At 51.5% G+C, this 15,795-nt stretch overlaps 1 protein-coding gene and 1 pseudogene across 1 annotated transcript; both read left to right on the top strand.

Annotated features, from left to right (window-relative positions):
- Positions 1-2,807: 2,807 nt before the first annotated feature.
- On the top strand, positions 2,808-7,897 carry LOC115641233 (annotated as a pseudogene).
- A 4,160-nt stretch (positions 7,898-12,057) lies between these two features.
- LOC115641085 (serine protease 27-like) lies at positions 12,058-15,742 on the top strand. The gene is made up of 7 exons (XM_030544193.1): positions 12,058-12,220; positions 12,584-12,610; positions 12,813-12,975; positions 13,083-13,198; positions 13,354-13,554; positions 14,032-14,201; positions 14,903-15,742. Exons 1-7 carry the CDS (start codon positions 12,058-12,060, stop codon positions 15,041-15,043), a joined length of 981 nt encoding a protein of 326 aa, XP_030400053.1. The 3' UTR covers positions 15,044-15,742.
- The last annotated feature ends 53 nt before the right edge of the window (positions 15,743-15,795 follow it).

Consider the following 15,795-nt stretch of genomic DNA (forward strand, 5'->3'; position numbering starts at 1 on the left):
TGGAAAAGCTTCCACCTCCAAAGGAAAGGACCCTAATGTATACTAAGTAAAACATCTCCCTCTCTCCCGTGCTCACATGCAGTATCTTATCATCCTGTACAACCTACAGCTACAAATCTCTATAATTTACCATGAGTGAAGACAGTGGGAGGACCAGCCTGTCCTTCTCAGAAGATAGTTCTTTACCAGAGTCATAAAGCAGCTTCCTAGAGAATACCCATTGATCTCCACCTAAAGGGCCACAATGAATTGCAGGTCAAACAGCATCAAGAAAGATGGTTCCCTTGGAAGCTAGGTGGGTCCTGACATTCCTGTTCCTTCTCCTGCTTCAAACTACAAAGAAAGCTCAACTATGCAAGAGAGATTTCATTTCATTATCGGTGTGTATCCATCTCGAAGCCATGAGACCTTCCATGGGGGCAGAGAATGGTGCACTGGGGAAGCCCATTCCATACTGCACTGTCTTTATTCACAATCTTCTCTCTTCACGGCTGTCGACTGGGAATATTTCACCAGCACAAAACCCACTCTGGGAAATTTTAAATGAAAATGTTTGATATTCAAATAAAGGAAGCACATTTTTATAGAAAAAAAAGAAAAAACCCTCCATTGAACAAGATTCTTTGAAACCAAGAGGTAATTTTAAACAGACTATTTTCATCTTGATTTGCACAGCATATGAAATCTTTTAACTCGTTATAGCACAATGGACCAGACGCTCGGTTGGTATAAATCGCTCTGCTGATGCTGATGGATCCGTGACAACTGATGCCAGGTGCTGATCTATCCTGATATTCCCAAACTCTGACATGCAGCGTTCAGGATAGTTTAGGCAGTTGGTCCCATTTCACTGCAAGTTATTTTGTGAGAGAAAATGAAGACAAGATTTTGGGGTCAAAAGCATCAGCACTTCGAGAACAGAAAAACAATCTTTTCTCTTGATAGACAAAATGGATTTTGGAGATCTCCTTCAGTATTAGAACTGAAAGAGAAATAGACCACTCACCTTTGTCATTTCCCTGTAATGTTGAAACTTGTTGCAAGATGGAGATCTTTTTCTTGAACTCAAATGGATTGTATAATGGGAGGTGGGGTTTATTTGTTCTGCCAACATGAGGAAACAGAATATTCGGGTTGGGAGGGACCTCAAGAGGTCATCTGGTCCAAGCAGGACCAATCCCCAGATAGAATATTGCCCCAAATAGCCACTTCAAGGATTGAGCTCACAAGATGGGGTTTAGTAGGCTAATGCTTAAACCACTAAGCTATCCCTCCTGAATCTTAGGTCAGGAATAGGCAGGGAGTGTGTGTCATTAAAATACCAGTTGCGTCTCCCGGTAGCAGGAGGTAGTTAGACACCAATATGGTCTTCAAATATTGTTCCAGTTCTTAGACATGTTGATGCTTCTCTTTGTCTTTCCTTCTGTTTCATGCAGTTCATCTATCTGAAAATCCACCCTAGCAAGAAGCACGTCCATTCACAAATACACTTAGAGGAGCACGGCAAGATTTTAATCACTATATGCCAGGATTAGAGCTGTGAAGATAGTTTCTTTCAGAGCAGCAGGACTAGACGTCTGTGTGTCACACAGCCAAAGGGCAAAGAGCATTCTGCTGCTCAGCGCTGAGCGAGAAGGAACATTTGCAGCAGCAGTATGAGAGAGTCCAGGAGTCCAGTAAAAAGTCAGGAAATGCACCTGCATGTGCCCATCCGATTCAGATCTCGATTGGATGCTGTCAAGGGCTCTCAGCAAAGAATCTGTCATGCCACATGCCATTTAGCTGAGCCCTGGCTGGATCCTTATCAGGCAGGATAACGAGGGTGATGCTGCAGCTGGGAACAGAGAAATTCCTGCCAATATCCCTAAAGGCCAGGATGTGACCTCACATTAGTTCAGGAGGACCAGTTTGGAGACGATAGCAGTGAAAACTGTGGAGAGGGGGATGTGCCTGGCCAGAGACCAGAAGTCCAGGTGGTTACTGCAATTCTCTAACCCCTCCCTCTCCTTGTTTAATCTTGAGGAGGTTGAAGGAAGACCTAGATTAGATGTTAGGAAGAACTTTCTAACGCTAAGGGTAGTTAAGGTGTCTGGAATAGGCTTTTGAGGGAGGCTGTGGAATATATCTGTCATTGAAGGCTTTTAAGAACAGGTTGGACAAACATCTGCCAGCTGGCCTCTTCCTGACACCAGCCAGAGACTGGAGACCTGGGTGGAAAGCAGGTTGGGACCTTCCACGCTGCCGGTATCGGTTTGACTGCCTGTAGGCCAAGCAGGGAGAAGCAAGTTAAATATCACATGGGTTGTCAAAGGAACCTCCACCCCCACCAGCCAAACTTCCCCCAGGGGGAACAGAGAAGAGGACGATCCTGCCCCCAGGTGGGGAATAGACCAGAGGGGACGAGCCTGGCCCAGTGGCGTGGCTCTGACCCTTTGCCAGGGCCTGCGCTTGTGGGTTTGTAGGTCTGGGGGATGTGAGGAAAAGAGACTCTATGCAGAGGCGAGCCAGGCTGTGAACTGGCGTGTCTCACAAGGGACTGGGGGGCAGAGATGTGGGTTCATGAGCTTCTGCTTTCACGTTTCTGTGAATCAGAAATGTAAATGCTGGGTTCCGAGCCAGAGAACCAGAGTCTGAGGCGCCATGGCTTCCAGAGCATCAGCACATCTGGCAGTGAGTCTGGTGAAAATCAGCCCCCATGCGGCAACTCCAGCTGGGTTTAGAACCTGCTGCCTTGAAGCCAGAGCTTTCTGCTTAGCTGGCTGGAGGCTGAGCTGGGCCATCCCGACCCAGAGCTCCTATGGGGCAGGATGATGAGGGGACTCCGCTCCCAGCTGGCTGTGCTGCTCCTGCTGCTGGTGCTGCTGTCCTCAGCGCATGGTAAGAGGGAGCAAGGGATCCAGAGCGATGCAGAGCCACGAGGAACAGGCCAGAAGGAGAAGATCAGATCCAGATCCTGCCACAGTGGACTGACTCTGACCCTTTGCCAGGGCCTGGGTTAGCGGGTTTGTGGGTCTGGGGGCACGTGAGGAAAAGAGATCCTGCCCAGAGAGGGGCAGAAATGACAGTGCCGGTCTCCAGGCCCTGCTATGCATGAAGGGACCCTGATCCCCACCCTTCCAAGCATCACCGGCTTGACCCATCCCACCCCTCTGACTAACCCCCCACAGGAGCCACTGCCTCCAGTCCCCCTCCCATTTGTTGTGCCCCAATCTCCTGCTCTCAAGCCTGACTGGGTGGAAGGAGCATGTGTGGCCCTGAGAGAGCTGAGAGCAGCCCTCATTCACCTCATGTCGATGTTCATTCTTAAACCTATTGACACATGGTAGCCACCTACAATTTGAGGTGTGGTATGAGGATTATTGGAGGAGCTATGGGACAGTGGTTGGGGCTTGTATTCCAGCCTGATAAGAACATAAGAATGGTCACACTGGATCAGACCAAAGGTTCATCTAGCCCAGTGTCCTGACTTGCAACTGTGGCCAGTGCCAGGTGCCCCAGAGAGAATGAACAGAACAAAGAATCATCCAGTATCCAACCCCTGCACCCTTTGCCAGCTTCTGGCAAACAGAGGCTAGGGACACCATCCCTGCCCAGCCTGGCTAATGGCCATAGATGGATCTATCCTCCATGAACTTATTTTGTTCTTTTTTTGAACCCTGTTGTGGTCTTGGCCTTCACAACATCCTCTGGCAAGGAGTTCCACAGGTTGACTGTGAGTTGTCTGAAGAAATACTTCCTCTTGTTTGTTTTAAACCTGCTGCCTCTTAATTTCAACCCCTAGTTCTTGTGTTATGGGCAGTAGTAAACAATACTGATCTACTTTCTTTGCATCAGTCATGATTTTATAAATCTCAATCATATCGCCCCTTAGCCATCTCTTTTCCAAGCTGAAAAGTCCCAGTCTTATTAATCTCTCCTCATACAGAACCCGCTCCATACCCCTTACCATTTTCATTGCTCTTTTCGGAACCTTTCCAGTTCCAATGTATCTTTTTTGAGATGAGGCGGTCACATCTGCACACAGTACTCAAGATGTGGGCGTACCATGGATTTATATAGAAGCAATAGGATATTTTCATTCTTTTATATATCCTTTTCATAATAAGTCCCAGCATTCTGTTTGCTTTTTTGACTGCTGCAGAACACTCCACAATGACTCCAAGATCTCTTTCTTGAGTGGTAACAGCTAATTTAGACCCCATCATCTTATATCTACAGTTGGGATTATGCTTTCCAATGTGCATCACTTTGCATTTATCAACATTAAATTTCATCTGCCATTTTGTTGCCCAGTTACCTAGTTTTGAGAGATCCTTTTGTAGCTCTTCGCAGTCTGCCTGGACTTAACTATCTTTAATAATTGTGTATCATCTGCAAATTTTGCCACCTCACTGTTTACCCCATTTTCCAGATCATTTATGAATATGTTGAATGGGACTGGGCCCAGTACAGACACTTGGGGGACACCACTATTTACCTCTCTCCATTCTGAAAACTGACCATTTATACTTACTGTTCGTTTTTTATCTTTTAACCAGTTACCAATCCATGAGAGCACCTTCCCTCTTATCCCATGGCAGCTTACTATGGTGAGAGACCTTGTCAAAGGCTTTCTGAAAATCTAAGTACACTATATCCACTGGATCTGCTTGGTCCACATGCTTGTTGACCTCCTCAAAGAATTCTAGTAGATTGGTGAGGCATGATTTCCGTTTACTAAAACCATGTTGACTCTTCCTAAACAAATTATGTTCATTTATAAGTCTGACAATATTGTTCTTTATTACAGTTTCAGCCAGTTTGCCCAGTACTGAAGTCAGGCTTACTGGCCTGTAATTTCCGGGATCACCTCTGTAGCCCTTTTAAAAAATTGATGTCACATTAGCTAATCCTCCTTTCATCGGGTACAGAAGCTGACTGAAATGATACATACCACAGTTACATACCACAGTTAGTAGTTCCACACCTTCCTTCCTCCCGTCTTCCTTCGGATCCTAATGCTGCTCCTGTCCCAATGGCCTCAACACTGTAATGTCTCCCCAACATTTTTGTTGCCTCCACAGGTGCTGAGAAGAGTCAAGACCAGCCAGGTAAAGACTCAGGACTCCTGAGTTCTATCCATAGCTCTGGGTGGGAGAAGTGTGCACCTTGTTCCATGTTAACATGGCTCACTGGTTTGTGCAGTGTTCAGCCGTATCATCGGGGAGCAGGATGCACAGGAGGGTCAATGGCCCTGGCAGGTCAGCATGCAGGAATCTGATGATGAAAAACGTGAATACCCCCACATCTGTGGAGGATCCCTCATCTCAGCCCAGTGGGTGGTGTCAGCCACTCACTGCTTCAATCAGTGAGTCACTCTGGAAGGGGATCCCAGGCTGCTTTTACTTGGTTTGCAGTGACATCTGTCTATGGCCTCAGCTCCATCGCTGACTTCCTGCTCTTGATCAGACTATCCCTATGGTGCAGTGTGACCGTTCCCCTGCTGCCCCCACCCCAGAGCTGGCTGCATCTTAGTGATGGGTGAGGCATTGCGTTGCTGTGTGGCTGTTCCCCAGCCTTTCTGCCCCAGAAGTGGCTGCATTTTTGTCTATGTTCACAGTCTATCTTCCCTCCTTGATCAGTATTTTCTGCCCCTCCTTTTCCAGCTATCACAATGAATCTAAGTATTGCATGAAGCTGGGGGAGTACCAGCTCCCCAACCCCTCCCTGACCTGCATCTCATCCCCCGTGTGTCACTTCATCAGACACCTCGACTACAAACAGAGCATGTGCTTCGCTGACATCACCCTGGTGCAGCTGATGGAATCTGTCAACTTCATGGACACCATCTTCCCATCTCCCTGCCCAGCCCCTCCACCCAGTTCCCAGCCGGGGAAAAATGCTGGGTCACTGGTTGGGGCAAAACTGGGTCAGAGTATCAAGGTGGGGGGGGATGGGAGCTTGGTGGGTCTAATGGGTGATTGGGGGTGATCTGAGAGCCCTTCCTCTGAGCTCGAAAAACACAGCTATGAGGGAAATCCTGTGCACACACACACGCGCGCATGCGCACACACACACACACTCTTCCCCGTCCTCTCCATCTGGGGGTAGCACTGAACGTGCTCTCACACACATGCACACGCGTGCACACATACACTCTTCCCCGTCCTCTCCATCAGGGGGCAGCACTGCGCGTGCTCACACACACACACACACACACACACACTCTTCCCCATCCTCTCCATCAGGGGGCAGCACTGTGCACGCTCATACACACACACATGCGCACACACACACACACACACACACACACTCTTCCCCGTCCTCTCCATCAGGAGGCAGCGCTGCGTTCGCTCACATACAATCTCCCCTGACTGTAATGTTTATGCGCGCTCTGATCTGCAGCCCCTAAATGGTGATGTTACTCACATGCCCTGCCACCATGTTAGACTAGGAGAGATTTTTCCCATCAAGTCCTGGTCCTTTCCAGCTCCCTCGGCCTCCCAGAGGCTCCATCCCCGACTCTCTCATTCCAGGTGCACTTCAGCCATCCTGGACGCTTCAAGAGCTGCAGGTTCCTCTCGTCGATGTGTTGACCTGCAGAGAACTCTTTGGGGAACAGAGCCACTGGATCAAAGATGACATGCTGTGCGCTGAGTCCAGGGGTGACCCTAATGGCCCCTGCAAGGTGAGCTTCTTGGCTTAGGGGGGCAGCACTGGGGTTGCTTGAAATTATCTGGCTCATTGTTCTGTTTGCAAACATTGGCCCTTCCTCTTCTGCTCTCAAAAAAGGCCCATGTGGGTGATGTTTTAATTTGATCTTCCTCCGCGTCTCATTGATGGAGAAAGCAGCTCTCCCAGCACCAGTGAATTCTGGGGGATCTCACAAGTCTCCGTAGGATGGGGGCAAACTCTCTGAGCTCTGGCCCTGCTGAACTGAGAGGATTAAACTTCACCTGAACTTAATGCCAGAGAAAACAAACCTAACAAGGGTGGAAGCTCTGCCCCAGCACTGCAGCAGGACATGGCATGGGAGGGAAATGTGTTTTATCCCCGGCTCTGGGAGGGAAATAGTGTCTAGTGGGTTAGAGCAGGGGGGGCTGGAGCCAGGAATCCTGGGTTCTCTCTCCAGCTCTGGGAGAGGAGTTGGCTCGAGTGGGTAGAGCAGCCGGGACTGGGAGCCAGGACTCCTGGGTTCTCTCCAGGCTCTGGTAGAGGAAAAGCAGGAGCCACTCTGTGGGAAGGGAGGCAAAAGGGCCCACCTTTTTGACCCTAGTGTCCCTCTCTCTCAACCTAGTGTGACTCTGAGGGGCCTCTGGTCTGTCCAGGGAATGGCAGCTTTGTCCTGACTGGGATCATCAACTGGGGCAGAGACTCCTCACCCTTACTCCCCAAGGTGTACGTCCGGGTCCCAGTCTATGTCAACTGGATCCAGAATGTCGCAGGTGGTGCTGGCCTCTCGATCATCTCTCCTTCTGTACTCAGTGCCGATATCACCCCATTGGGGTCCCTAAGCAATGGCTTAGTCTGCTCGTGCCTAGCGCTGGCTCTGGTTGCATAGCTCCTTGCTGGGCTCCTGCTGATGGCCCTGTGACCTGCCCCCAGGGGCTCCCACCTGCGCCAACCCCCAGGTAACATGGCAACCCCCCGCCAGCAGGGGTGTGTATAGACCCGCCTTGGCACCAGGTGTAGGTCCTGCATTGTTGGGCCTGTGAGACACAGCTGGAAAAGGGTGGTGGATGGAAACTCAGGGGGTCGCTATGGGAAGTGGGCACAGGGGGTCATATCCAGCCCTTCCTGCAACTCTGCAGTACCCCCCCTGGGGGTGGTGACTGGGAGGCCGGTAGGGAAGGGCCACGCAGCCGCTTTGATCCCACCACTTGTGCTCCAAAAATCATGAATAAATCAGCTTTGCAAATTCTGTCTCTTCCTAGCCGCAGCCGCGACCTGTCTGGCAGCAGCTGGTGCCGCCTCCTGCTAGGGTCAGTCCAGCCACCGCCACTGCCTCCACTGCTTGGTATGGGACGGCAGAGTGTGGGGGCTGCCCATCACGCTGGGTGCTGCACTGACCTTCCCTCCGAGATTGGAGCCCCTGTTGTGTCAGGTGCTGTACAGACACTGACCAAGGTCAGGGCCCCTGGGCAGAGACACGTCCCCTCCCCAAACTGAGCTCAGTCCCTGCATCCTGCTGAGCATTGCACAGACCTTCTCCCCCACCAAAAGTTCAGTCCCCACCATGACACTGACTCCCCAGAGCGAGTGTGAATTTTCTGAACTATTTTATGGTCACTAGCTGTGCCTCAGTTTCCCCTGCATGCCGCATTGTCACCTCGTGTGTGGGAAAGGACTGTTTGCTCTCAGGGCAAGCTAGAGACACCGCCCTTCCCTGCGCTGGGAAATTCAGTCGGTATCATTATGTCACTCAGGGGTGTCCACACACACCCCCGGGCAAGTTAAACTGACCTAACCCTGGGTGTCACCAGCTCTCGGTCAGTGAGTGAATTCTCCCTTCGCCTCAGCTAGGGCCTCTCGGGGAGGTGGATTAACTACACTGATGAGAGACCCCCTCCTGCAGCATTTCAAGTGTAGCAAAGCCCTGAGACGTGACTGTTGCCTCGCTGCTGGGCTGGGGCACTGGAAAAGGACTGGCTGACCCCATGTCAGTGGAGAATCCATGAAGATGACAGAAAATCCAACCACCAGCCATTGACACCGGGTGGCCAGAGCCCTGGCAGGAGATGGATTTCCTCACCTCTCAGCAGGGAAGCCAAGAAGTACCCCCCAGCTCCAGAACAAAGGACTGGGGAGGGGTGGGGGGGAATAAGGGTTAAGTGCTGGAGGGAGTTGGGGTTCACACCTGGGGACTGACCCAGGGGATCAGACAGAGCTTGAACATGGGGTTGACTGCAGCATGGCTGGGCCTCTGGGCTGACCAGAATGGACCATGGTTTAATTGTGCTCCCCAAAGAACCCCATGTGCTTTGTGCCAGGTGACTAACAAACCCAAGCATTTTGCTGAAGCGGATCCTACTGGAGACCATTCCAAAGCTGGGGCCGTAGCACCGATCCTGGGGCTCTGTGACAGATGGTGGTAGAGGTGGGATGCTGAATGCACTAGGAATATTGTGACCTGCAGCAGTAAAACGAGGGTAGTCAAAGGACACAGGAAGAGAATGGCGTATAACCAGCTCCTGAAGAAGAACATCACCAAACTGTGACGGAATGGAGGGGTGGGTGCCAGCGAGCTCAACAAGGCAGAGCTGGTTTCCCAGCTGGAGAAGGTTGATTGGACCCAGGCAGGGAGCCAAGAGGGTCTGAGAGCCACCAAGTTGGCAGCAGGGCTAGCTGGCCAGGAGAAGGAGCAAGCTGAGACCATGCGAAGCAGCTAAAATAAGAACTGGAAATGGAGAAGGGGAGGGACCGGAAAACCCAGAGAAGGGTCACTGAGGAAAGTCCCCGAATGCCAGCTGAACAGGGAACCTGATACCAAATGGTTGCCCCAGGGTAAGGAGGGGGTGGTTGCCCTGGGACACACTTTGAATTGCAGGAGCTCCATACCTCTGTCCCGCTCAGGTGTTGGCTGATAAATGCCTGGTGCATGTCTGGTTACTCGCTTTAGCCAGTCAATAACTCTCTTCTTCCTCTTCCACAGCGAATAAACCTTTCGCTCGTGTATTACAGGACTGGCTAAAGACGCTGTCTTCGGTGTAGGGTCTGGGGCACCAACTGAGCTGGGGTTAGTGACTGGTGTCCTGGGACTGCAACCAGCCTGACTGTGGTGTGATTTTTGGGACCATTCATCACAAAGTCCAGTTTGTCTGGGTGGCAAGATAGACTGGAGAGGCTAAGGGGCCTGTCTGTGACCCCATGGTGAGACTGTCACATTTGTTACTGGCCTGGTGAAATTATACAACATCCCACCACTTTGGGGTGTCTGCCCTGGTTTTGACAGTCTGCCCTGAGACAGGCACTCACAGTCATGAACCACATGGGACAGCATGACAATGGGGTGAGCAAAGAATCCAGCATCCTGACTCTCCAAAACACCTGCTCTAACCCACTAGCCCCCACTCCTGTCCCAGAGATGGGGAGAGAACACAGGAGTCCTGGCTCCCAGCCTCACTCTCATGCCATGTGTCCAGGGCAGGTAAGGCTGGAGTTTTGCAGTGGGTGTCTTACCTGTCAGATTCCAACTCCCCTGAGCACCTAGGGAGCAAAAAAAGAGAAGAGGAAGATATTAATGAGTGTGTAGGAGCAAATGAGGGTGGGGACATCCAGAGGAATTGCTGGGACAGTAGCTCCACCCACAATTCCCCAAACTCCACCCACTGCGCCAGGGCAGCCCTGCTGTCCTCATGCCAGCCAAAATTCCACATCTGCCCTGGGAAAGTGGAATGGGAATGAGGCTGGCAGCCAGGAATCCTGGGTCCTATCCCAGCTGTGGGAGGGGAGTGAGATGGGATAAGGTGGTATCATTGGGCTTAGGGACAAGAGTTAAGGTTGTCATGGGACTAAGGTTGCAATGGGGTCATGGTTAAGAATATCCTTGGCTGAAGGTTCTCATGGGGGTGAGGTTCTGGACTGAAATGTGGCATTTCTCTTTCTTTCTTTCTTTCCCCTTTTTATTAAGATTTAAAAAAAAAAACAATCTAGCTAAATTTCAAAAGAAAGTGTTGCTTCAAAGTGAAAAGTGCAAATGGTTCCTTTGGAATATGTCCAAGAAACACTTCCACTTCTCTGAATTTTTCTTCATCTGAAACTGTTTGGCGAATTCAATCTGAATATGTGACATTTTAGATGACCCCAAACTACATATTTCAGTGAATAAAACATGCCTCCAAACGATGTCACTCAGCTGTGCTGACTAGCACAAGAAATACACAGCTCTAGACAAAACAGCCAGTACACCTACGTGCAATACCCTGGCTTGGGTTCCTCACTGCTAGAGAGTGTGCAGTGCTTTGGCTTTGGACAGAGTACCATGGGGTGCCTCATATCCTTTCCCCGCAGCTCGCAGCTTTTCTTCCAAATCAAGGTGGTTTTCCCGCTCAGCTAGCTTTCTCTGATTTTGTCTGGTCCACAGTTAAACAAGAATCTCCTCCCAGCTATCAAAGCATGCCCATCTCCTCCCCTATCATTCTGGTCTTTGCCTGGCTTCTGCCTGAAGTTTCCTGCTTCTGTGAGTCTTCTCTCCAGTTAATGTGTCCCCATCCCAGCACCTGGTGTCTCTGCTTCTCCCTGGTTGATTTTTTTGCTTCCCCCTGCTTGCACAGGAACTGGGGGGTGGATCCTGCCAATCTCAGAGAACCCAGTTTCCAAGGTGTGTCTGCCTGAATGGGTGACCATTTAAGGTCTAATAAACGAACATTCTCCCTAGGTTTGCTGACCCAGTCCTCCTCGGTGAAGAAACGTTGGGCTCCACATGAAGACTTCACAGCCCAACAATTTCATAATACCGACAGCTGGATGGGGCAGATCCCCAAATCGTCACTGGAGTGATGCCAAGAGAAGGGCGACAGGACCAAAAAACCAGGGTGGAAAATTACACTTAAACCTAAACACCACTATAAACTCAATCCCAACTCCCAACCTTAACCCCATAATAACCTTAACCGCAAGCCCCATGATATCCTTCACTTTAACCCCACAATACTCTTAACCCCATGATAAATGTAAACTTCAAAGCCATGATATCCTTCATGTTAACCCCATGATACTCTTAACCCCATGATAACCTTAGCCCCAATCCACACGATACCCTTAACCCTAACTCCATGATATCCTCTACCCCATGATAACCACATCCCTCACCTAGGCACTGTCCTTGTCACTCTCTTCTGAGCACACTCAGTTGGCAATAACACAGAGGAAGTGATAATCACCATGCAGTGACCTGGGCCATCACACTTTTTCATTTGGTTTTCTAGGACGCCTGTACTGGGGTGACACCAGGCAGAGCAGAATGAAAGCAGTCACAACATGTTCAGCATGTTAAATTTAGCAGCTGTTATTTCCTTGCTTAGGTTCCCAGAAAATCAGTCTCCATTATTCTCTATAGATCTAGGGAAGGGCACACAAATGCCCATAAAAACCTGCCCCGGCACTTACATTGTTCAGTCGGGTTTTGGTCGGAGCACTGGAGGCAGCTGCATGCAGCCAAGACAGGCCTGGGGAAGGCTGAACCATGGGGTGTCTCTGTCCCCAGCGGCCCTAGCACTGCTGGCGATAACCCTGCTGCAGGGTGAGTGTGGAGTGGGGATGTACGGGGAGGGGAGTGAGATACAGATTGTGGGGGAGGGAATTGGGCTAGTGAATAACAGGGGGATCCAACCCCTTGGCTCGCCATAGATCCCCCAGTCCATCTGTCCTGGATTTGTGCATTCAGTTCTGAACTGCCCCTCTCAGATCAACGGGGAGTGTTGATTCTTGCACCTACTGGTGAGAATTGTGGCTAATGCTGAGGATGGCAGGGCTGCTCTGGGGCTATGGGTGGAGCTACTGGCACTCAGTCCCCTCCACACACCTTCTGCAATGCCTGTGAATAGCCCCCCTCGCCCCCAGCACACACATTAATATCTTTCCCTTCTCTTTCTTCATTCCATAGGTGCTCAGGGGACCTGGAATCAGACAGGTAAGACACCCACTGCAAAACTCCAGCCTTACCTGCCCTGGGCATGTGCCATGAGAATGAGGCTGGGAGCCCAGACTCCTGGGTTCTGTCCCCAGCTCTGAGAGCAGAGTGGGGGCTAATGGAGGGAGGGAGGGAGGGAGGGGGCTGAAATTCAGGACTCCTGGTTCTTTGCTCTTCCCATTTAAATGCTGTTCCTCTCCAGGGTGTGGTCAGCCCAGAATCTCTGGCCAAATTGTTGAGGGAGGGGATGCTGCAAGGGGCCAGTGGCCATGGCAGGTCAGCATCCAGTACAATAGACACCACTGTTGTGGTGGGTCCCTCATCTCAGCCCAGTGGGTTGTGTCAGCAGCTCATTGCTTCCTGTTGTGAGTAACTGGGATGGGTAGGAACCAGTACAACAGACAGACGTCCTGCCTGGATCTATGCCAGGCAAACCTTCTCTGGATGGCATCACTGTGTGACTGTTCCCCAGATGCCCCACCCCAGAGGTGGCTGCATCTCAGAATCAGGTGGACCATCCCTTTGCGGCGACCTGGGTGGTTTTCTCCCAGCTGCCCTACCCCAGAGGTGGCCGCCTCTTACCGTCAGGTGTTCCCTGGACCCAACTGCTTTTTTGCCCATATTTGCAATCCAGTTTCCCCCACTGATCATTGCTTTTCCTCTGCTCCCCAGCTCTTTCCCCCAGTCTGCCTATCGTGTGAACCTCGGGGAGTACCAGCTGTCCAATCCCTCCCTAAGCTGAGTCTCGTCCCCTGTGCGCCAGATCCTTGTCCACCCCAATTACAACAGGGGGACCCGTGCAGCCAACATCGCCCTCGTGCAGCTGGCGGAGCCAGTGCGATACACCGACGAAATCCTCCCTGTCTGCTTGCCTGGCTCCTCCGACCCCGTGTCTGACAGTCACATGTGCTGGGTCACTGGTTGGGGGAGAATAGACTCTGAGGGTAAGACCATTCCCTGGGGGAGATGCTATCACTCTGTGACTCAAGTCCCATGCTTCTGGAGCCCTGTGATTCCTGCTGCATCATGAAAAATCCCCGCCCAGGTCTCTGCTGCCCCCTGCCAGCTGGCTACCCCCGACTGGCTGTATCCCTCAGCCATCTGTGAGGCAGCTAATCTATTGATCTCAGGTGGGAACCTTGTGTTTTAGATACAGATGGTCCCTGCAGTGGAACCCCCCTCTGGGGGCAGCGCGGCACAGATTGGGTCCTATGGTGCTGGTTGCAGCTCTGGAAGCTGGGTGGAGGTGGGGAATGGATGAAGGGAAGTGAAGGAAAATGGACATGGGGAGGGGATGGGGTGGAGGATGGCTAGAGGGGAGGAGAGTGAGTAGGGGAGGTAGATGAGGACAGGAAATTGTCAGGCATGGGGGTGGGTTGCAGGAGGCGATGGATCCAGTACCCTGGTTCTCTCCCCTCCAGTCTCTCTCCCACCCCCCAAGATGCTGCAGGAGGTTCAGGTCCAGCTGATAGACACTGCAGCCTGCAACGTCCTCTACAACATTGACCCGGCCCCGAACATCGGCAGGGACCACATCAAACCCGACATGATGTGTGCCGGCTACGCCGAAGGACAGAGGGACTCCTGCCAGGTGAGCGAGGTGTTTGGGTTGGGTGGATGCACGTGAGCCCTAGCCTGGCTCCCTGTCACCATCTAGGACCTGCAGTGAGTAGAACGGCTGCTGCAGCCACAGAGCTCTGGACCCAGCTTCCTTCGAGCAGGCAGGAGAACCTCTGACTTTTAGAACCATGTGGAGTCACAGCGCCATGCCTAGGCTCCAACTCCTGTAGTCCTGTGATTAGGGCAGAGCCCCAGCTTTTATTTGTGGTTAAAGGAATAGTATAACCTTTGTGGTTGGGTAGAAAAGAGGGACAATGTGGCTAGAGAGTAACTGAGGCCTGCCTAGGTCTTCAGAGAGCCTGAGCCAGTCACTCTGAGATGGGTAAATACTCGATGAATCAATATGGAGTGTGTTAACTCCCAGTCCCACTGCTCTGGGGAGCCCTACTACTGGTCTCTGTGTAAGGAAGGAGAGGAAGAACACAGCCACCCCAGAACCTGTGAACGTAGCGGGGACACCACCTCTGACACCAATGCATCCTTCAGAGAAAAGGCGTGGGAAAAGCACACCATGTTCCTTTCACTTCTCATGTTGGTTTGGACAAAATATATGGGGTGGGGGGCCATAGGGTGGCCCCTATGCCTACATCTCTAAGGGGCTGGATTGTGGATGCTTTGGGATGGGGATGAGGGGAAAGGCCCTCACTAATCCCAATTTCTCTGCTCCTCCAGGATGACTCTGGGGGGCTGCTGGCCTGTGACCACAATGAGACCTGTTTCTTGATGGGAGTTGTGAGTTGGGGGGATGGCTGTGGCCAGCCAAATCATCCCAGTGTCTATGTCCGGACAGTGGCCTACAGTGAATGGATATGAGGGCACGTGGTGTCCGGGGGCCAAGCCACATCCATGGAGAACAGCATCTCTGGAGTAAATGACACCAGATCCTCCTTCAGCATCTACATGCTTCTCTTCACCACTCTCCTGAGGTCACTGTGATCCCCCCTTCCATTGGGACGCGCCCCCATCTCTCCCTCCTCTGTTCACCCAGCACTGAAACCCTCCACTGTCTGGAGGCAGTATGAGGTGGAGATGGGATAGGATCTGAGACCTATCAGCAATGCCTGAGTCTTCAGAGAACCCGACCCTGTTGCAATGAGAAGGGAGGGCTGCCCTGAGGGTGACTGAGGTCAACACTGCCTAAGTTTGCAGAGAGCCTGAGCTGATTGCTTGGAGAGGTGTGAACTTCCCAGAATGTGACCCAAACATCAACACTTGCTGCATCTCCAGAGAGCCTGGGTTGGCTTCACAGAGAGGGGTGAACTGGCACAAGTGTAACTGGTGCAGCGATGCTGCCTGAGTCTGCAGACAGCCTGGACTAATCACTTGGAGAGAAGGGGCACTGCTCCAAGCACCTCTAGGAGGCAGCGCTGGGGCATGCAGACCAGGAATGTTTGGGATTGGCTCTCTGGGAGACAGGTGGTCTAGGTGGGGCAAGGTTTATAGGTAGCCCCTTCTACAGCTCCAAAGTGTCTCTGTGTGTGACTGCATATATGGACGCTGCACCCCCGTCACATGTGGTCAAAAATAAAATGTTTTTGCATCAAACTCTGCTCCTGGGTTCCCAG

The sequence above is a fragment of the Gopherus evgoodei genome, unplaced genomic scaffold (genome assembly GCF_007399415.2).
Source record: "Gopherus evgoodei ecotype Sinaloan lineage unplaced genomic scaffold, rGopEvg1_v1.p scaffold_33_arrow_ctg1, whole genome shotgun sequence".
NCBI classification, from domain to species: Eukaryota; Metazoa; Chordata; order Testudines; family Testudinidae; genus Gopherus; species Gopherus evgoodei.